Here is a 22,908-nt window from a genome sequence, read left to right as displayed (position 1 = left end):
GCCAGACAAACTCTTATACGGGTGTTTCTCGTACCACACCTATTAAAGACGTCCTACCATGTGGCCTAGTATAGTATATATCCTATAGTGTAGTCCACTGGTTATAATACAGGCCTCAGTTTTGCAGAAAGAGGGGACAAGTATGTCTCATACTGTTGGTCCCATTTTTCTGTACAGGAAATGGAAACTCAGTGGAAAGCACCAAACTTCTCGGCTGTCTTTCCATGCTACTTATTTTACTGTGTTCTTGGTGAGAGTGCTGACAGGAAATACACTTCATATTTTTCTTAATTAACACCGTGGAAATATAAAATTCTGTAGTAGCGGCCAAAGTACAGAACTTCGTTAATGGGATACATTCATATTGCAATCCAGTAAATTTGAAAATTTTATTTCAGGTCCTAGCCTAGGCTTTCACTCACATGAGAAGATAGGGTTTTTTTGGTGAGATTTTTAGCCACATTTTGTTTTCCTATGTTTATTTGCTTTCTCTTCTGTTTCTTTGTGGAAACTCATACCTGCAATAGGGGAAATTCATAGTGACCATAAACGGGAAATAGTAACACGAGACACATAAGTATTGGTAAATTCCCAAAATTATCTGACCAGAAACATACCGCTCTTTCTATAATTTTCTTTGCTTATTTTTAATTTCAATTCCCTTAGCTGAATAAAGCTTTTGGTGCAGTGCACTGTTGTATTTATCTCTGTCTCTTGCATCACTGATCAATTTCAGGGTGACGGTGAGCAGGCAGTGTGAGGTGTAGCGCAGTGGCTGGTGGGAGCAGTTGCTGTGCATGTACATTTGGCAAGGTGGCAGGTTGTAGGATGTGGCCATGGACGTGCTCTCTTTTCAGGCACTCTACTATTCTCGTGGCTAGAGGGGCTCATGCTGGGCTAGGTGACTCCCAACCCATTTAAACTCCCCCAGGCTTTCCAAAAGCCCCTTTCCCATGCCTACCATCCCCTCCTCCTTTCCCTTGATTTCCCCTTACTAGATGTAAGTGTTGACATTGGGAGGGAAATGCTCTGTGTGGGGAAAACTGGCAGAAAACTTGTTGGGGTGAGTGTTGTCTGTGTTCCGGGTCTTGCAGGCACACTGAGTTAACAGTATTTGGATTTGAAATTAAAATTTTGAGTAGGACTGGTTAAGGTAGATTAAAAGTTAAAAAACTGTGTAGATGTGGCACTTCAGGACATGGTTTAGAAGGCATGGTTGTGTTGGGTTGATGGTTGAACTTGATGATCTTAGAGGTCTTTTCAAACCTGAATGATTCTATGAAACATTCCATGGAACATAATGTATTTTAACTTGACGTTTGGTGTCCAATACGGTTTAAAAAAAGGTAATGATAATGCGCTGGGATAGATGGTACCACCATTTTGCTGACATTATTTGTTAGAGGATGGTTAGACCAAATGACGTAGGTTTAGTCTCAGGAAACCTGTTTGTTTCAGTCTACGGAGGGGAGATATCAGGCAAGGTGAGATTCAGAATTTAGGTGAATCCTGGGCAGGTTGAGTATCACCCACCCCAAAACACGGAGGTTTTATGTAAAGCATGAGAGCTTTGGAACTAACTCCCAGAGAGCCACTTCTAGAAGCATACAACCCTTCCCTCTGAGAAGGACCTGGGAGTGCTGGTAGACAGCAGGTTGATCGTGAGCCAGCAACATGCCCTTGTGGCTAAGAAGGTGAACGGTATCCTGGGGTGAATTAAAAGGAGTGTGGCCAGCAGGTCGAGGGAGGTTATCCTCGCCTTCTACTCCACCCTAGTGAGGCCACATTTGGAGTACTGCAACCGGTTCTGGGCGCCCCAGTTTAAGAAGGACAGGGAACTGCTCAAGCCAGTCCAGTGGAGAGCTACCAAGATGATCATGGGACTGGAGCATCTCCCTTATGAGGAAAGGCTGAAAGACTTGGGTTTGTTCAGCCTGGAGAAGAGAAGACTGAGGGGGATCTTATCAATGCTTATAAATATGTAAAGGGTGGGTGTCAACAGGATGGGACTGGACTGTTTTCAGAAGTGACCAACAACAGGCCAAGGGGCAGTGGGCACAAGTTGGAACACTGGAAGTTCCACCTAAACAGGAGAAAAAACTTCTTTCCTGTGATGGTGAAAGAGCAGTGGAGCAGGCTGTGCAGGGAGGTTGTGGAATCTCCTTCCCTGGAGACATTCAAACCCCGCCTGGATGTATTCCTGTGCCCCCTGCTCTGGGTGTGCCTGCTCAAGGAGGGGGGTTGGACAAAGTGATCTCCAGATGTCCCTTCCAACCCCTGCCATTCTGCGATTCCTGGTATTACATTCACTAACTTGCAGCCTTCTGCCTGTATTGATCTGGTTTTCCTGTCATTTGTTCTGCTGGTCTTCCTGGGCCCTTTTTGGAGCTCAAAGTGAGTTTGAGAGTTGCATTATGAAGGCATATATTCAAAAAAGAAATTGATTATAATTTTGTTTGCACTGAGTGCTTTTTATTCAGGGGTTTTAAGGTACATATTATCGTTTTCGTAGTTTGTTCTGTAAGCATATGCTCTAGTTAATTTCTGCTCTGTTTTAAGAGCAAATTCTGACTTTTTAATTAATTTGTGTATTTCAAGACTTCCTGTTCTGTATTTTGTCATCTTGAGGCAGTTGGCATCTCTTAAATCTAAGTCTGTTTTGCTGCAGCAGTTTTCAGGCCTTTAGTTTCTAGGCCTCCGTCAATTCGGATTAATGTTCTTTTTAGTATACACTGCGTTATCGCATACTTATACACACACCCATACCCATGCACTTTTTCTCTAAGTGTTGAGTATTTGAACCCTTCTCTGGCAGATATATTCTAAGGAGTTAAAAAGTCATGAATGCAAAAATCTTAATACAAGGCTGTTTGGTTTTGGTTTTTTTAACAATTGATGGAGAGCAACAGAATATATCTTCAAACATGGCAGCAAGGCTGGATAGGGTATTAACATTGTGGTTTAATATCTGATTGTGAAGCTGTAAGCTACAAAAATAAGATAATGATGACTTTGTGCATTACAGTAGTATTTTATATAACATAGACCAATTCCTCTGGAGGAATATTTAAGCATGAAAATGTCAAATAAGAATTTATGATCTTTACTGTGTGCCAATTGTAGTTGTTGAGTGATGTACATTAATTACCCTGCTGTACTATTTTTTTAACATTCAGCCACTGCAATAATTATAATTGTACATACTCTATATCTTTTGAAAGATAGTTTATAGCATTATCACAATAATGAGTTGGGAAATCATTAAAGACTTGAAAAAGTTTATGGCTGCTGTTGTAACATAATGCAACTACTGTTGAAAGAGAAAAGAAAAAGGCAGGGGAGAGAGGGAGAGAAAGAAGAATGCATTAGGCAAAGGTAATATTTTATGCTTGACTGATAAATGAGTATTTCATACATATTTAATTTATGTTTCCAATTGGAAACTGTTTTTCTAGGCTTGTATACCTCAGGTCTCCTCAAGTGTATAGACAGTGGTCAGTAAAAATAGGAAAAAACAAACAAACAACCCCCCACATTAACCATTGTCTTAGTGTGACAATGCATTCTGGAAACCATTCATGAGCACTGATTATTGAATAGGTTGAGGGACAAAGATGCTTCTTCATCCATTTTGTGCTGAAAATTAAAGCACAAGCATTTAATACCAAGAAAGAATTTATTTTGATGAGATAGTGATATTCTTTGTTTAGTGTCCTTCTTTCAGAGTTGCTTCAGGAAAATTCTAAATATAAGATGTTTTCCACCCATACTGTCTTTTTTTGGTCTCATAATCAAACACAATTATTTTGCTATAGACCTGTATTCTTCCAACTGAAGTATAATTTACTTAAGTTATGCCTCACTTGAATTTATTGCTGCTTTGAAATTGTATTTTCTGCTTTCATGTTAATATCTAGACTTCTCATTATTCTTTTGACTGATGGTGTATTTGGCAGCAGTTATTGCTAAATAACAAGCATTTCTTGGTAAGGGAAAATTTGAAGGCAAGCTGTGTGTTCCTGAATCTCAGTTGCCAAGTCATGAGAGTTTAAAATTTATGACTTATTAACTTTTTGTCGAAGTCTAAAAAGTTAAAAAAAGTTTTCTGGCATAAAATATATGCTTCAGACACCTAATGTATTTGTATTTGGTTTGACATATTGATGTGTGTCTGAGAATTTCTGGTTACTGTCCACAGCTGTCTCACTGTTTTTGCCTGAAGGAGCCCAGAGCACGGTGGGTGAGTTGGGTTTTGTTGGGGGTCGTGGTAAAAGAAGATTCTGCATCCAAGAGTGTCAGAATTTTTAAATTGCCATAAGACTGTCTTGATGGGCACTTGGCTGAAAACAAGAGGAGGGAGCATGGTTTGAATAAATGAAGAAAAACTCCAAAGTATGAATTATTTGCACAAGCATACTAAATTGACTTTCTTACTAAACATGATTAGAATGGAGATGTCAGGGGTTCATTTTGAGAAGAAAACCCCATTCAGAATGTCATAATTATTCCTGTGATATTTCTGAAGTAAAGGTGTTAGCATACAATAGTTATTAATAAATCACCACATCTGTAGTCTAGGTTGGTTTTGTTTAGAAATAGTCACAAGATCGTTTGGCGGGTTGTTTTTGTGTGTGTGTGGTTTTTTGTGTGTGTGGTTTTATTTTATTTATTTTTTTTTTTTTAAAATAACCACTAGGATAGAGATGTTAAGTGTTCTGAAAGCAGAAAAAGAAACTGTTTTCCTGGTAGTTGTAGTTTTTGTTATAAAAGCCAGTTCAAATATTGTTTCAGAAGACAAACTAGGAACATAGTACTTGTAGAAATGTGTTTTACAAGTTTGGGCTTTCAGCATAGCAGTTCATTGTGGAAAGGTGTTTAAACTACACAGTGTTATGAGGTTTTTAAAACAGCAAAGCAATGAACTTAGAACTGACTTTTTTCATATGGATATGTAGATGTACACCCAGGCTTATATATTCACTAGTACATGGGGATGGTTAACCTAGTTCTTAATGAATTTCAATAAAAAACTATTCCATCTCTATGGTTTTTGAGGTTGAATTATCTGATTTTAGTTGAGATGTTCCCAAATATTTTAACTTTTCTTTAGTTGGATTTTTGCTGCACGATCTCTGTGACAAACTTGAGCAACTGATTATTGAGGGTCACTTTAATCTGTAGCTCAAATTAGAGAACACCTCATCTGTCACTTGTTCAGGATTAGTGCCATAGAGATATTTCAGCCTTAAGAAGCCCAAAAATGTGGTTGAGGACCTTTTTTCTGAGGGAAAGTGTTTCTAAGTGTTGTTTTTGACATGGTTTTTATGTTTGACTAAGGAGCTGACTACTGAGGTGGAAATGTCCAGAGTATGTGGGGAGAGTCTGTCCCAGGCAAGGAGGGGAAAGGTTATTCACGTGTAACTCTTCTTGGACGGTAACATCACCTGTAGTCATAAACAATGCTCCTGCTGCTTCTAATGTGATTCCCCAAAGTATTTAAACCAGTTCCAGTGTGAGAGGCTATGAAGCAGGTAGTATCCAGTGACGCCAGCATGTGCAGGCACCTAAGTGTGTTTTTTTGATTTGCTGAGGGGAGAAAGCAGTTCCGTGATTTCAAATGAACACTGTGTATTCGCACTCATTTTGCCTTTCCTCTGTCTCTGGTGTCATAGGTTAGAAAGTCAGAAATTAATGAAGTATATGAATGTTGGCTTCTCAACCTCTTTCCTGGCTTCAGCACCCTGCCAGCCTCTGACTGGACTGGGCTGGAGAGGTGGGCAGCTGGTTTGCGTGCACCTTTGTGCCACATACTGGCAGTTCATGGGTGCCACAAGGTGACTGTGTAAAGGTTCGTCTTGAGGAACTCTATTTCAGTGTGTTCCAGTGTAGAAAAGGCCTTCTTATTTCTTTTATGACTAAAAGCTATTTTTTTCTTTATGAGGGAGTTTAATTGTTTACAGTTGATCATCAGATTATTCTACAACTCTTGAAACAGGCTTTTACTTGGAGATAATTTGGAGTATACTTTAAGTGCACTGGTTTTATTTTAGACTAGACTAAGGATAAATATGAAGTTTCTTAGATACAAGATGTTGAAAGGCAGGAAGATGTTATAAAAATCAGTGTATATTTTGTATTCTGTTTATATTCAGAGATATCCCCAAAGCTCCAAGCATTTCCTCAGATTTACAGCTTCATAACATTGCTTTTTTATTATGCCAGTGAGCATTGTAATTGTTTTGTTTTGTTTTAAGTGGAGGTATGCATCTGAAAAAGAAAATTCCCTTTGCCAAAATTCCATACATAAGTGAATGGTGAAATGGTGAAATACTCAGCAGCTGGTGCTAGGCTGTGCAAGTCCAGATGGAACAAACTTCCTTCAGAGAGCGTCCAGAACATGGCCCTTTATTTTCAGGGAGGTTTGTAGAAATGATGATACATGTTAATAACAAAGCACAGTTACTTGAAAAGTAAAAGAAAGCCTACAGAAGCAGATTTAATAAAATGAAACTTTATGCCCAGAGTGATGCAAGGGAGAATCAAATGTTTGGTGAAGGAGTTAAACTAGAAAAGAAGATGGATATCTGTGCCAGATGCTTTAAATTCTAAAGTCAATTTGGGATATTTTAATTCAAGTCTTGTCAATAGAGTTAAAATGTTTTTATCTTATGTGCATCCAGATAGCTTTGGATTTTATTTAACAAGAAAGAAGTGCAAAAATATATTCTGAAGAAAATATGTAGTGTGATAATATTTTTTTTTTAAATTGCTTAAGTGCAGGGTTCTGTAATGGTTTATCACAGACCTTGTCTTCTGTTCTGTATAAAGTCTTAAAAAAATGCTTTCAACAGGTGACTTGCAAAGAATGGATCATGTCGTAAACTTTCTGAACAAGCTTTTTATCCCGTTTTACTTTGGTAGTGCCATCAGAGAGAGTGGATTTCTGATGGAAAGCTGACCAGGCCATTGATATAGAAAACAGTGTAAAGTGTGGAGAGAGCAGTCTTCCTGTCTGTAGCTACACAGACCCACCTAGAATATTGGTTCAAGTTTTTGTTATGGACTTGGTTGTGCTCAGGGTGCATCTACCCAGAGGTGAATGACAAGGTTGTAATATGCAATTCAGCAAATGAGTAATTTCTGATCAACAGACATGGAGGGCAAATAATATAGTTCTGCCATGGTAAGGGTACAAAAGGCTGAAGTTTTTTCTAATGAAACATGAACCCTATATAATTACTGTTCAGTATAATAGTAGTACTTAGTCTTCACTTCCACAGTATATAGTAAGCCTTCTTCCTACATCCTAATTCCTCCAGTGCTTTAATAGAAATTGTGACTATTTTTACATTTTCTTCAATTTTTCAACAGACTTTAGAGTGTTCCCCAGGGAAGTGGTTATGGCTTCAAGCCTGTCAGAGTTCAAGAAGCATTTGGACAATGCTCTTAGATACATGTTTTAACTTTCAGGTTGCTCTGTGTGGAGCCAGGAGTTGGACTCGATCCTCATTGGTCCCTTCCAGTTCAGGTGATTCTACGATTCTGTGATTGTAGACACCAAAGCTGTATACAGTGTATCTAAGGTATATGCTGATATATGCAAATGATCTATTTTAATAGACAAGAACAAGGCAAAGACAAGGAGTACAGCTATGGCTCTGGGTTGGAAAGAAGGAACAAATTTATGAATCAAGCAAGGATGATGTTTTTGGCTTACAAAAATTAGAAGAAGCACGTGCCACTTATAAACATTCTTTAATCATATCTAGACTTTAGAGAGAAGGCTTGTAGTGATGACATACAAAATTTTTAAAGGTAATAAACCCAGCTATGCCGGTTTAGAACACTATGTGTAATTTTTAAATCTGTCTGCTTTCTTGTTTAATCTGAAAGTGTTTGTGGGAATAATTAAGAGAAAGTTCTTTGCTTCAGCAGACACCTGCACTTTCAAACAATGCTTGAAATGTCATTTCAGCACTTTGAATGTTAGATCTCTGTTACACAGTCTTCACTGCAACTTCTGGATGTCTGCACCACATTTTAGAAGGCAATCCATTGTAATGAGGAGTCAATTTAAAGCACTTCCCACCATTAGAGGCTTATTTCTATAAATAGTGAGTTGGACAATCTGATTCTTTCTGATTTTCAGTGTCTTTGATAGAAGCTATGTTCTGTTTCAAGTAATTCTGGCAAATAAGTGTAACTATATGGGAATGTGTAAATTTTTAAAATTCTGGGGTTTTTTTCTTGTTTACTGAAGAAGCACGTGACCTTTGAATTATATTCACTGTGGTGCTTTTGTCTGTTTTGGTATAGCATCTGGTTTGGTAAGGAAACATTTTCCGGTTCTTTGTCCCCAGACTGTGCTGGTAATCATATGGGATAGTAGCTTGTATTTATAATAAATTGGAAAGTTTTTCTCAATGTTCTTTGCATTTCAAATGTTACACTAATATTTAATACCTTTTTTAAGGCAACTGAGAATCATTCATTATTTCATTTCTTGGAGGAGCGTGTTTTCTTTATCTTTAAATGTTTTTATATTTATTCCTTCCAGTATTTATAAAATCCTTCCAGTTTATTTGAAAATACAGATTTTCTGTGTAGCCAGTGGGTGTACTCTACTTCAGCTGTTTTCCTTAACAAACACTAATTGTTGTTCTCTAGTAAAATAGTTGAATCTAGAAAGTATACATTATACACAAGATCATTCTGAAATTGGGAAGAATTCTCACTGACATGAGTAGGGTTTAGACATGCATAAAGATCAAGAGATTGCTATTGAGTGCAGCATGCCTAGATCAACAGTCACTTCTGATAGTTAAAAGTTTAGCTGGTGGTTTTCCTTTTGCGTTTCCCAATTTACAGGGGAGATGTTGGTATAAATTTTATGTAGTAGACCTGGTAATAATGGCTTATTACAATAAAAAGAATTATTTTAAAGTCCATTTTATTTTAAAATAAATACAAAAAGTACGCTCAAAATGAACCTACCAATACCTCAAAGTTCAAAATCTGTAGTTCTGTGTATATCGTGTGTAAACCAGCTATGTGTAAGCCACACATCCCAAGCTCACATATTTGTCATTTGGGTGCAGAATATGTTGTTTGTGGATCATTTGGATATATCAGCTCTTCTGTGCCTTTAGTAGTGTGGTGTTTGGTGTGTGCAGAACGGTCATTTGTCCAGGAGTTCGACACTTGGAAATCTGATAGATTGCTACTTCTAGGTATGAGATGGGAAATTACCCGTAAATCTAAAGGTCAATGGCAGCAACAAGGATCTCGTCAGAACAGGTAGACTTGGCAGACCTGAAAGACCGTTAAGATTGTGAACTCAAGCATTCAGAGCTTAAGTAGTGCCAGAACTACGACTACATAAGCAACCTTAATTCAACCTGCCTTATATGGATGATCCAGTTTTATTGGTATACAATGGAAAGTTTTTTATTTAATAACAGAATCTTACTGCATTCTTAGCATTTTGGTTCATAACTCATTGAACAAATACCTGTTGAGAACTTTGAGGTCATTATCTTATTTGAGCTACAGATTCCAGGCACCACCTAAACTCTGCAATACATTCAGAACTCTAATGATTTTATTGTCAAACTTTCTAATGATGCATTTGGAATAACATCTGTATATATCAACCGTATTACATTATCTTTATAGCAGTCCTGCAAGATCAATAGTGGTATCTTCTTATTTTTAACTGATATGGGACAAAAACCAAAGGGAGATTAGGTCAGTATTATCAAAATCATGGACTAATGCTGGGTGCTTAGTTTGGAATGACTAGGATGTCTTTTCTCAGTACTTTTTGATGTTCAGAACAGTTATTCTCAGATGCAGGAGGGGGTGCTTAGCACTTCTAAAGATACAAACTCAGAAGTGTTAAGCTGACTATCTAGAATATGAAGAATGTAACATGAGAAAACTTTTGGTTTTGAAGATTTTCCCAGGATCGTAAAATAAACTGTATATTGGAGGCAGAATTTTAACTGCTGTTCACCTAAGTCTACCCAGGTTTTATTGTAGAGGTTCTAAAGATGAATCTGTAGTAAATGTTTGTTTACAACTCATACTTCATGCTCTTTCAGTTTTTAGCAGCTGTGCAGCGGAAAGAAGCAATTGCTGGAAACATGAGATTTTGACCTATCTCTCTGGTTCCTCTGGTTTAACAATTCTAGAAATGTTTTGGGTGGTTTTTTGTTTTGGTGAGGTGTGTTTTTCGGGTTGGGCTTTTTCGTTTGTTTTTTTGGTGGTTGTTGTTGTTTTTCCCCCAATGCATACATGGGCTATTACCTTTGCCCCATGTAAACTCCAAGTTTATAATTTTGATAATGTACTGATGAATTTTTTGTGCATGTGACTTCAGCCTTAAGTAAAAGACACAGTGACTACAAAATTCCATAAAGGCCATCTCAGGAATGTTCAGCAAACTGATTCCTGAATTTCAGCACACTCTTCCACTACTGGGAACAAGTTATTAACCAATGATGTACAACAGTCATTTAAAAAAGAAGAAAAGAAACATACACTTTTTCCTGTGCTTTTCAGCTGTAGTTTTCTTTTTGGTCATGCTGCTTGTGCATCTCTGTTCTGAGGTCAGAATTGCTGTCTTCAGTTCAAGTGACTTGCACACCCATGCCCCTGGTCAGATTGAAGGAAATATACTGAAAAGATTTAGGTTTATTTGACACGTTTTAGGTATTGCACATATTTAGTCTGCTCATTGCCGCAAGAGCTTGGGAACATGTGGTATTCTAACTTCATATGAAGTATTTGGAGAACCGCAGCCTCTTTAGTCTGAGAAGCAAGCGATTTTCTTTGTCCCTGAGATTATGAAGTCACAAAACTTGAACATATTTTTCACAGAGGTGGCAAAACTTATATCCCTGCTATGGTATGACCTCTTATAAAATTTCCAGTATTCACAATGAAGTTTATAGAGGTAATCAATAAATGGGTGAAAAATATTGCTCTATAAATAGTCTTTTGTAGGAGTAAGTCTTGAATAACTTTGTAAGTAGGTGTAAGTGGAATATCTATGTTTGATTAGATAAATTAATGGAGAAATAAGTGGAGAAAGAAAAACTGCAGAGATGTTCCAAGACAGAACAATTTTAGCTTTAAATTCTAACCTGTCATCCAAATGAAACCTACATAGCGTGTCAATTTATTCCTGTTGTTATGTGTTAAACCCTGCAAAGATGATCTCGAATAATGAATTCAAAGGAACACATCTTCAGTTCGTAGTTTATTATATCTTCCTTTGCGTCTGTGGAGCTAGATTTATATCAGTATGACCAACTCCAAGACCTATTGGGTTTTCCCCATTTTCTCCAAATTTTGCAACCTTACATATGTTCACTTTAAATGAAATAACATAATTAGATGCTTGTTTTAGATCATGTTCTGTTATATTGTTTAAAAATATTTTTCATATTTCTTAAAACAATCGATAATACTGCTTAACTCTATGTCTTTCTCTGCTTTTTTTTTTTTTTTTTTTTTCTTTCTTCCTCATTAGTTTTGCCAGCCTGGAGGATGGCAGCTTTCAAAAGAGAGAAAACAGCCAACATTCTTTGTGGTGGTTTTGACTGATATAGACTCAGAGAGGCACTACTGTTCCTGCTTAACTTTCTACGAAGCAGAGATTAACCTGCAGGTAAAAACTTTACAATAAGTAACAAAAATTCAGAAGGTGTCTAGAAACAATAGATTACTGTTAGAGATGACAACTTTAGAAAATATTTTGCTGCTCCTGGTAAGGATGTATTTTTCTGTCATACAGGAATGCATATATTTTTGCACAAAGGTAAGATCGATGTATTTGTTTGTGGTTTTTGGTTTTTATCTTTTTTAAACGGAAAAACTTCACAGAATTTCCTTTTCTCCACCATGTTTTTTTTTTTTAATGGGACAGCTGAGACGGTGTTCCCTCCATTTACTTCCGTGTTTGACATAGCATGAATTATTCTCATCTTTGTTCTAGGAAAAAGGTTTGTTAACTTCTGCTCCCTCTGCTGGCCAACTGTATCAGGCCAGCACAGGACAAAAGTACATGTGTGCTGTAATGTATGTTCATATTTCTGTAAGTGCATTTATTGGCAAGATATTAAAACTGATAGAATAATTCTTTGTTTTTAGGTAGGTCAGATTTTGGGTGTCAGCTACTTGGCAGTGTTTGTTTCTAAACATGTATTTCATAATTTTTGAGCAACCTCAGTCTTTTAGAAATAGACATTTTGCTTTCCATTTGATGTAAAGTACTTCACAGAATGTCTGCTATGACATAATATTGGAGTCCTCAGAAGATAGAACCTAGGGAAAACCTAATCCAATCTGTAATTGAGGACTGTCATTGTGTTTTTAAATATTTTCTTTCCCAAATGAAAATTAAAAAATAATTAAAACCTTGGCATTAAATATATTAAATTTACTTAATATGGCTAAGTAAAGTAATTTTTTTTGCTCTTTTAGTGAAAAACTGTAACATTGACTAGTTTAAGAAAATGCTTTTAATAATACAAGTGTACACTCTTTATTTAATATTGGAGTTGAAATGTTATCCTGTTTATAGAATAATTAAAATATATGGTGTAGTAATAATAATATTGTGATTTTTCTAGGCACAACTGGAAGCCAGAGAATAATAGTTGTTCCTATTTCATTAATGCTACAGTTGAGGTGGATATTTTTGTAGATTATTAAAAGGAGTTAAAAGCAGAAATGAAACCACAACCTAATCCTGGTTACATCTATTAAATATTTTGTCATTATTTAATGCCTGTCATCTTCCCTTTATTTTATAAGTAGAGAGTGAAATATTCTATAGTAATTCTTTCCCAGCTGATAATAATTTACAAGGGTTGACTCTTCCTCCACTCTATGTATTTCATAACATATACTAAATTTAGCAAACTTGTTATTTATCCTGTGGCTTCTAGCAGCTGCTTTTGATTCACTATCCACATCTTTCAAGTAATTCTCATCACAAAGCATCCACTGTTAAATAAAAAGTTTTTATCTTATATTGCCTAAGTACTAATACAAAAAAGCAAAATAAAACAAACAAAAAACACACACACACACACACAAAAAAACACCAAAAAAACCCAAAACCCGAAACTGTGCACAGCAGGATGTTGGTTCTCATAATGCCATTCCTGGCTGTGTTGTAAAGAATGCATATTTTTCAGATGAACTTGCTGTGGTGAAATTTATTCTATGACTGCATTGTTTATAGCCAAACTTCCTGTTTCTTTCTAAAACCCAAAGAGAATAATTGAACGTGCCCTGTTACATGGTCATTAGACAAGAATTCAGCACATGTACAATCTTTAGTGAAACATAAGCTTATGAAGCACTGGGCTATGAAAGTAATACTGATTTAACCGTTCAGATGCATGCCTCATTAAACAAACAGTCCATGAAACAGTGTCCAGGGCTTGAAAAGAAAGCTGGACAGTAGTTTCACAGTTAAATACAGTTCAATTTTCTTCCTTCCCCCCCCCCCATGATATAACTCACTAAGACAAAAGTAAGGTTAAATTTCCAAGAAGAAAGGTTACTTCTTTCCCAGTAGCCTTCACCAGATAAACCTTGCTGGTACACAAGATTGGTTGGAGATCAATTAGAGCAAATTAGATGTTTGGCTTGGCATAATCACCTTCACCAAAAAAACCAGGAATTAACCACTTGGAAATTTCTGTGGTTAATTAAACTGCAAAGTGAAAAAACCCTAATTTCTCAGCTTGTGAGTGCTAGAGAACTATCAAACTATTTTTGAGCCTCCTTCATAATAGTAGAGTAACATTTTGACACAGTTGAACAAGCTGGGTCTGAGAAGGCTACTTCTGTCATTCTGGTTCCCTTCCTTCCTCCTTCAGCTGTTTGTCACAGGATAATCTGTAAATAAATGCTACCTGAAAAGTAAGGAGATTGTACTCGCGTGGTATACCTAGGTGGTACCCATGATAACCTAGGGTACAAAATTAATAGAGCAACTGTAAAAGCTATATAGTCTGCAGGAAAAAGTATTCTCCCTGGTATCTCTGAAAGCCCTGGATTCAGCTTAATCTCTTGGCAGCAGCATGTCATAACAAGTTTTCCAGAGAAAAGCACAGGCTCTAGTAATCAGCTGATGGCCTATTTTCAACTTCCTACCTCTGGATAGAAAAGAAAATGCTGTTTTATTTGTTGACATCTGTGAATCATACTTTGCATTGTTGCTGTTCTATCATTCTGAACTGACCCAGAACTTACCTGCATGGATGCTGGTCAGTTTGATTAGTGATCATCTCTCATAAATGTATGATAATATATCAAAAAGATTGGTGTTACATTTAGTCTAATACTCCATATCTGTACTCATGAGGAAGGTGGATGTGTGATATTCCATTAAATATGGGAATAGAACTCAGTGCTATGAATGCAGGTGATACAGCTTTGCCTTGTAATCCTTCATGAATTGTTCTGTTTTACGATGCTAGTCTCATTTAATTGTCCCAGTAACATCTGTTAAAGCTATATAGGATATGTTCCTCATCTGAGATTAAAATCACGCGTTTGAAAGTATGACCGTAATGAGAGCCTAAAGTTTGGAATATTTCTAGACTACTAGAGGCAGTCTAATAATGAATTAGCAATGGTAAAGCTGGTGTCATTTTAAGACTTCCTTAATATGTTTCAGAGCAATTCAATATGCAAGATTTCTCTCTTGCCTCAAGTCCCTACCAATAGAAAGTGTAAAGAAATCTGAGATACTGCACTGGTTTTGCCTTCCAGCTTTTTGTGTCTCCAGCACATGATTGGTCTGATCTATGTTTCTGTCTGGCTTAAGGTGTCATTTAGATGTTTCAGTGACTAAAGCTGGATGCCGTACTGACTTGCATGTATCTACAGGAATTAGGAGGCAGAGAATAAGTCAAAACATCCCTATTTTCCCTCGCAGTACCTTACAGCTTCCCTCCCCCCCCCTCGCCTTTTTTTTTATTACTGTAGTTTGATCAGTGCTGTGGACGTAAAATATCATTGATTTGGTGTCCAATTGAAATCTCATTGATTTGAAGAAAACCTTGTCCTATCAATCAAAAAAATAGTCTACTTGGCTTATTTCTGGCGACTGAAGCTGGAAGCTGTTGAGCAGCCAAAGGGTATTCAGAAGAATCATAACTTACATCTACAGAATTCACCCATAGAACTCAGTTACTCTGTGTAACTTTATTAGCCATCAAAAAAGGCATACACACACACACACACACACACACGTATATGTATCGTTCTGTGTGGTGTATACACTGGTAAAATGAGGTTCTTATTTCTATCAGCAATTTCTGGATGCTACCACTTAGTACACAAAGACTTGATTTAATACTTTTGACTCAGCAGATACTTCTACTGAGCTGTACTTCTTACCAGTTATGCTGTTATAATTTATACTAACAGTGCTTGGAAAGGCACCATAAATAGAATTTTTTTAGAAAATGTTGACTCACATCATTTGGGAACTTAATGGTCAAATTGTATGTTGCTTTACACTTTGAAAGAAATTTATCCTCTCCCCCTGACACTGCCATCAACAAATTAGAGCATGATTTATGCCAGTAACTGAGCCTGTGCAACTGCATTTCTTGCATTACAGAAAATCTGCTCAATGAGATCAGCACAAAACCCCAAACATTTGTTTATAACAATCTTACTGCAAGACTGTGCATTCTTGTGTGGTGTCTTAGGCGTACGTTATGTATGTTAAAACATTGCAATCACAAAGTTGGTAAGATTAAATATATCACTCTGGAAAATGCACATTAAGTAGTAATTCACAAGTCTCCCATTTCCTGCCGTTCATGTTCTCTTCCTCTTTCTGCCCCCTTGGAAAAAGAGGAAAAAGAAATTGTAAAAATCCCAAACCATAAAATGGCAGATTCACAACATTCACAAATGTTTCCTGAGTCAAGGGAAAAACTGCCAACAAAATGACTTCATGCTTCATGAAGTTTTAATTTTTATGCTTGGACCGGAGAGTTGGTGATCCTACTGTGTTAAAGCATATGCCACTTGATGAGTCACTGAAGTTTGGTTTTTAGCAGAGGATGAGAACACCCAGTTTAGTTGTACCCTTTTTGAAGTGTGAAACCTGATCCCGCTTTAGATATTATATTAGCATGTTATTCTTAAGATGATGTTTAATAACTTCTTGTGAATACCCCAAATATTAAATTTGTTCTGAAAGTGACCTCTTACTGTCAATGCCTCAAAACATATTTTGTGGAAAAAAACCCAAAAACAAAATTTAAAAATAATGTTTAGTATAGTACATCGTCACCTTTCTAAATCTACTGAAAAATGGATGGTATGATAGCACACAGAGATTTAAGTAATGCCTTATTTCTTTTCTGCTCCTGTGTAAAGAGAAAGTTACAGCTAATGTTCTAATTTCTAATAAGAAATAGACTTGTATTTTTTGTGTCCTTTTATACATTTAAGGCCCTCTCCAGACCAGAATTTACAGTTAGGGTGAGAACAGTTGTACAGAGGAAAACATTCTTCCATCTTCCTAATAACTTTGGCAGTAATTTCTCCTGTCATGTTTATCCCCTGGCTTGTGCATTCACACACATGCACACACATCCCCAGTTCGAACTCATGCTATTGCAGGTGCAAAACCTGGTTCTGGGTAAAGGTCTCCTTTTCCTCTCTACTCCTGTGCTGTGTCTACATAGTGGCCCCGAGTCTCAGCTCACAGGATAGAGGGATACTATCTTTTAAGCAGAGACGTTTCTTTCTTAGTAGAGATCAGATAATTTTTCTGACTATCAAACAGTAGTAGTACTAGTTCACTAACTCATTGAAAGTCTTTTCAATGCGTTTCTGTGTACTCAATTTAAATAAATCAATTGACTGTATTTTAATTAAACAACAACAACAAAAAAAATCTGTGCAAGTAAAATTTTGCTTTGGTGTACTTCCAGATATACTGTTCTGTATTATGTAAAAAATATGATGGAGTTAAAATAGAGTATGAATCACCAGCTTTCTTAAGTTAATTTGATTTTTACCATTTCTTCTGCTTATGTTGCTTAGATCTCTGCAGTCTTCTCACCTTAGATGTGTAAAGCTTGAAAGGGTAGAATCCATGGATGAAGTTTGCCGTGTTTGGGAAAACTCAGAAAGATTTAGTAATTCTAAGCTCTGAAACTACTGTTTGCATATGCATAGTTCTCGCTAAAGATTTGTTACTGTAGTTTTTTAACATTCTTTGGTTCCAAGATTAATATGTTGAAAGCAGTTACTAAATGCTCTTGATTATTGCTCCGTGGAATGTCAGCATTTATAGGGCAACTGCATATGTGTTATCTTGGACTTGCCAGATCTTCCAGGGTGTGCATAGCCTAATGGCCTACTCCAGAAATATGCTTTGGCCTGTGGCTGCATAAGCTGGACTGAAAGGTGGAAAGCGTGGGTACTAGGTTACTTTTGTTCCAAAGCTTTTTCAGTGTGTTTAGGTGATCACGCATATAAGCATCTTTTAGAGTGTTCAAGTGAGGTGCATTAAATGGTAAATGTCTAATGGATGCCTGTGGTGTAAATTTTGTGTAATGCTGGAAAGTGCAATGCAAACTCCTTATTATCATCCATGAGCACTCTAAAGTGTCAGTAGTATTTAGGGAGTGAATGAGCTGACCTGTTACAGAGACTTGAGGTCACTCTATTTGATAAATCTGATCTTTGCGTTATTTTCTATCTTTGGTCCTTTTCTTTTTTAGTTGATAGAATCCCTACTGTGAATTACTACGTTTTATTATCCTGTTTTGAAACTGTTAAATCAAGATAATGGCTTTTATGCTGGTATAATTATTCCAGTATAAGTTTAGCTACAGTGGTATGGTTCTGTGTGTGTAGACAAGCCGTGAAGTAGATCTATTCACCTGTGGGTTTAGCTCAGTACAGCAGATTGTAAGCAGAATGCAGATTTGTCTTCTAGAGGCAGTCAGCTAAGTTTATTTTAACTGTTGTACATGTGTTAGAATTTATTGGGTACATGAGCTTATATAATCTGAAGAGTAAATAAAAAGAATTGATGCTGAATGTTTTTGGCCTTTGATTGTTAATAAACCAGCTAAGAGTGTATTTGGCTGCAAATAAGACTTGCAGAGACTAAGTCACATGGAAAGAAAGGGATCCATCCCAAATGAGCAATTCACATGAGATTACTAAAGCAAACTTCAAATGAGTTTTCTTAAAATAAGAAATCATGCATGGTCTCTAAATCTTCTTTGCTGGGCAGTTAGTAGAAAAACAAAGGGCTTGCTGGACTTGGCGCAGTTTCAGTGCAAAATTTTGCATAGGGCAAACTGGTTTTGACAGTTTTAATGAAGTACTAGAGTGAAGTTTTGTAGTGAGAGAGGTTCTTTCCTTCTCTAGGTTTCACTTTCTGTTTACATTTGATTTCCTTTGAGTTTCAAATAATGCCTGCCAGCTTCCATCTTCAGAATGGTAAAGTCACATCTAATGCTTTATGTTTTCTAGCTTCCATATTAGTTCCTCAGCTTAAATGGATTTTCCTCACTCTGACGTGAAGATAAACCTGCTTTTTCTCCACTCAACGTGAATCAGAACTAAATGCACTGATTTCAGTAGCATATGCTCCCGGAGCGCAAACGTATGGTCAGCATGCCCAGATTGTCCTATTGTGTGAAAATGAGTGGCATCTCGAACAAACACGATTCACAGAGCTGCCTGCCACAGAGGTGGTTTAAAGACCCAGAAGGACATAGTGATCCTGCTGGAGGGAGTCAGAAGACTGGATGGACAGCTGATAGCCTTGGAGAGTTGGATAACAGTTCAGAGTTGCTTTATCTAGGAGCCTTCAGCGTTGGACCTTTGATTAATGGCAGATTTGGGCATACATATTTGAGTATTGAGATGGACATGTCCAAGTTCTGAAGATAGGGGTGGAAAGACAGGAGAGGAAAGATAATTATGGTTCCTGTGTGCTATAATTCAGCTGCATATTGATGGAGCAAATGCTAATGTGTTCTCAGGCTGTGTAAGTTCCTCAACATCAACTACATTCAGTAGTAGGGAGAACTTTGTTGGACTATTTGGTAGGTCATTTTCATCTTTAGAAGTTGACTTCCGTTCCTAATTGTAGGCTTTGGCTAGATAGTGATTTTTAAGTTAAATGTTAACATTTAGAAGCAGAGCTGACATCTTAAAATATGTTTGTTGTGGCAAAATTAGGTTCCTAAAAGTTCAAGAGGAAACCTTAAAGCCTGAGGGCTAGATCAGAGCAATGAATATCTTTGTTTAATAAAAGGAGATAAAGTTCATATGAGTAAAGCTGGCTAGGGTCATTTGTTTCCTTGGCTGCCACACCTGTTGCCTTTAAATGAGTTGCAGTTTTTCACTGAAGTCGCACTAAATCAGTCACCTTTTCCTACTAAAAAGTTTAACATAATTTCTCAAACTAAAATTGTGGCTTACATGAAAAAGTCTGTTTATGTGCTGATTTTCCACATGCAACATTTTGAACACGTGTATCGGCAAAATGCAACTGACAGTAGAGATCTTGTACTTGCAGTAGCTTTTATGAAAGTGAGTGAGTGGGAATCAGAAAGGTATGTTTCCTAGTCCACTGCCACATGAGGGAAAACTTGGAGTGTGAGATCAACCCTTATCAGACATCAGGTGATCTACAAATGTTTTTGACTTAGACATAAATCTACAGCAAATGAAATTAATTCATAGCTAAAAAGAGCTATTTGCTTGTTACATGGATGCTGTAATTACTTTTCTTCTTTATTTCACCATCTTGAGGCCAAGTCTGAAACCATGAATGGAATTAAATCAGCTTATATTTTAGATTTGTATAAATGTGGGGCTTTTGTGTCCTTAAAATTTGTTCAGTCAGAGAGAAAAGAAAGAAGAGAATAAAAAATGAGTCTGTAATCATTTCATGGATTTTTTTTTCCTCTGTATTTAATAAACTGTCTTACTTAGGCTTAACCCTGTATTAGTACGTTTTGTATGTGTGATTTGGGTATCGAAAGAATTAGTGTGATATTGAAACTATTATCTGCCAGTGAACACAAAATAAGATACATTCAAATACATTAAATGCTTGGAAGAACATAAGAGTTATTATTTTGGGTCAGAAAGAAAAGACATCTTGCACAGTATTTTGTCTCTGTGGATGGTTAGGAGTGAATGTCTAGGGAACAGCAGAGGAACACAGCATACATAATATCTCGATGAGTGGTCCCTCCTCTATCTCTACAGTCCAAGGACCAACTGAGCCAAATATGCCTGGTGCATCTTTATAACTGCTGTGAATTTCATTGACTTGTCCAGCCTTCTCATTACCCTGTACACATTTTTATTACTACCATTCTGTAGCAGAAGAGTTTAATAAGTTAAATAACCCATGCATGAAGAGCTACTACCATTTGTTTGCTTTGAACATATTTTAGTTAGCATGCTGATTATGGTGGTGGTTGACTTTGTCTTTATTCCTTGAGACTAACTGTGAATGACCAGTTTCCGTCGGGTTTGGCCTGATTTTCAGGTGCCCAGTTTCTATGTGAGATTTTTGGTGTCGGCCGTAAAAAGTATAAAAAGAGTAAAACTAAGCAATGAGAAAAGGACCTGATGCAAAGGACTTTGTAACAGTTTTGCTATCAGTTTGATTGGTTGAGCTTTTGTCATGTTTCATGCAGTTTCATGTTTCATACTTCTGTTTGGCAAGCCATTACACAATAGAGCTCTGACATTTCTCTCCTATACTTCTTTGATGCTAAGCATGGAAAGTAAGCACTTACACTATTCTTGGCCTTACAAGATGTCATTTAAAACTGATAATTTTGAACTCTTAATATATACTTGTAATCTAAAGCAAACAAAATGCATTGGGCAGAATATATCACAGGACTGCTTCATATTCACCTTTGTACCTGCTTAAGTTTTGCCAAGTAGCATAAATAGTCCATACTGAAGAAACAGGAGAGTGATGAAGTTTTGAAATGGTATCAATCATATGTTGTTAAGCGAAGCCTGTGCACTCTGTATTGTATGCTTTCATATATTCACAGTGTTGATTACATTCCCTTTAATGTCTCCTTAGACTGGCATGGGAACTGAACTGGGAGAGCTATGTGACTACTCATCACTTGCTCCGTTACAATGTGTAAATCATTTTTCCACAGTACCTGTTTGTAGCGTATGAAGAAAATATTCAGTGTACGTTTCAGTTTTAAGAAAGTTTTTTCTTTTTATCTAGACCAATTTGTTTAAGGCAAATACGCCATATTTTATTATTAAAATTACTATTTGTTTAATACTTGAAACTTTCTTCAAATACCAGCCTTTCAAACTCTTATCTCATTACAACCATAGAATCATTTAGGTTGCAAAAGACCTCTAAGATAATTGAGTCCAACCATAAACTCAATGCCATGTATACACATTTTTTTAAATACCCCCGGGGATGGTGACTCCACCACCTATCTGGGAAGCCTGTTCCAGTGCCTGAACACTTTCAGTACAGAATTTTTTCCTAATATCCAATCTAAATCTCCCCTAATGCAGCTTGAGGCCATTTCCTCTCATCCTATCACCAGTAACTTGGGAGAAGAGTCCAACACCCACCTCGCTACCAACTCCTTTCAGGTAGTTGTAGAGAGCGACAAGGTCTCCCCTCAGCTTCCTCCAGACTAAACCACCCCAATTCCCTCAGCCGCTCCTCATAAGACTTGTTCTCCAGACCCTTCACTGACTTTGTTGCCCTTCCCTGGACACGCTCCAGCACCTCAATGTCTTTCTTGTACTGAGGGGCCCAAAACTGAACACAGTACTCGAGGTGCGGCCTCACCAGTGCTGAGTACAGGGATGTGATCACTCCCCTACTCCTGCTGGCCACACTATTCCTGATACAAGCCAGGATGCTGTTGGCCTTCTTGGCTTGATACTATGTACTTGATAAAATGCTTGAAGCTGTGCCCAGTTGCTCTTACACTTTTCATAAATGTAGAGGGAATTTTAAAGCAAAAGGACACCAATACAAAGGAAAGAAATACCTTTTTTTAATAAGTTATCAAGCCCACAAGTATTTGATTTTTAACTGCATCTATTAAAAAAAAATAAAATGTGTTAAACCTTTTTCTAGATTGTGGATCTGGGACATCATGCCTGATCTGTTGGTAGGTAACTCCAGTCATCAGTTACTTTCCTTGTTAAAAAATGCTTGAATAATTAGTCTGAATTTGTCTAGCTTAGGCTTAATGCCATGTAAATCCCTTGTCTAAACTGAGGAACAAATTGTTCTCAGAAAACAAGCAAACAAGTAAATAGCAGAACGATGATGAACAGTGCTGATCACAGTTGTTAAACTATAAAGTGGTGCTGTTAGTTCAATTAGTTGGTTATTGTACATTCCAGTTTACCCCAGCACTTCAGGTCACAAGTACGATAAATGGATACTTCGCATGATACAATAAGGCAAACAGTTGTAATATATGTACTTGTGCTCTCGCTAGTTCTGTATTCTCATTTATGTAAGAATCTATGAAGTTAATTACTATGTTCTGTCAGGAGTTGTGTGTATATATATATTTTTAGTGTAGATGTGGGTGTGTATATTTTTTAAAATATACGGGGAAAAAAATCGAGTTTAAGAATATACTGGTCTGCTTTAAATGGCACACAGGTTTTTTTGGCCACTCTCTTAAGAGGCCACTTTACAGCTAGAGCAAACAAGTTGCAAAATGAAATTGCATCATATGTCCTTCAAAAGAAGTTTCACTGTTTTCTGAGTTTGTTTATTATATATTATTTATGCAGGAAAAGGGGGGGGACGGACACCAAACCAAAAATGACAAGTAAACAAATCAAACACCCTGC

General features: G+C 36.9%; 1 protein-coding gene across 8 annotated transcripts in view; it reads left to right on the top strand.

Moving 5' to 3' along the window:
• Nucleotides 1–22,908, top strand: part of SBF2 (SET binding factor 2) — a 288,713-nt gene that overhangs the window by 105,927 nt on the left and 159,878 nt on the right. For all 8 annotated transcript variants that reach the window (XM_075094794.1, XM_075094793.1, XM_075094800.1 and 5 more), the window contains exon 3: nucleotides 11,537–11,674. In XM_075094794.1, coding sequence (XP_074950895.1) covers nucleotides 11,537–11,674 — 138 coding nt within the window. The remainder of the gene's footprint in view (nucleotides 1–11,536; nucleotides 11,675–22,908) is intronic.

This window comes from Phalacrocorax aristotelis, chromosome 5 (genome assembly GCF_949628215.1).
Source record: "Phalacrocorax aristotelis chromosome 5, bGulAri2.1, whole genome shotgun sequence".
In the NCBI taxonomy this organism is placed as follows: Eukaryota; Metazoa; Chordata; class Aves; order Suliformes; family Phalacrocoracidae; genus Phalacrocorax; species Phalacrocorax aristotelis.
The sequence above is the reverse complement of the archived record's forward strand: the minus strand, read 5'-3'. Positions and strand labels throughout refer to the sequence as shown.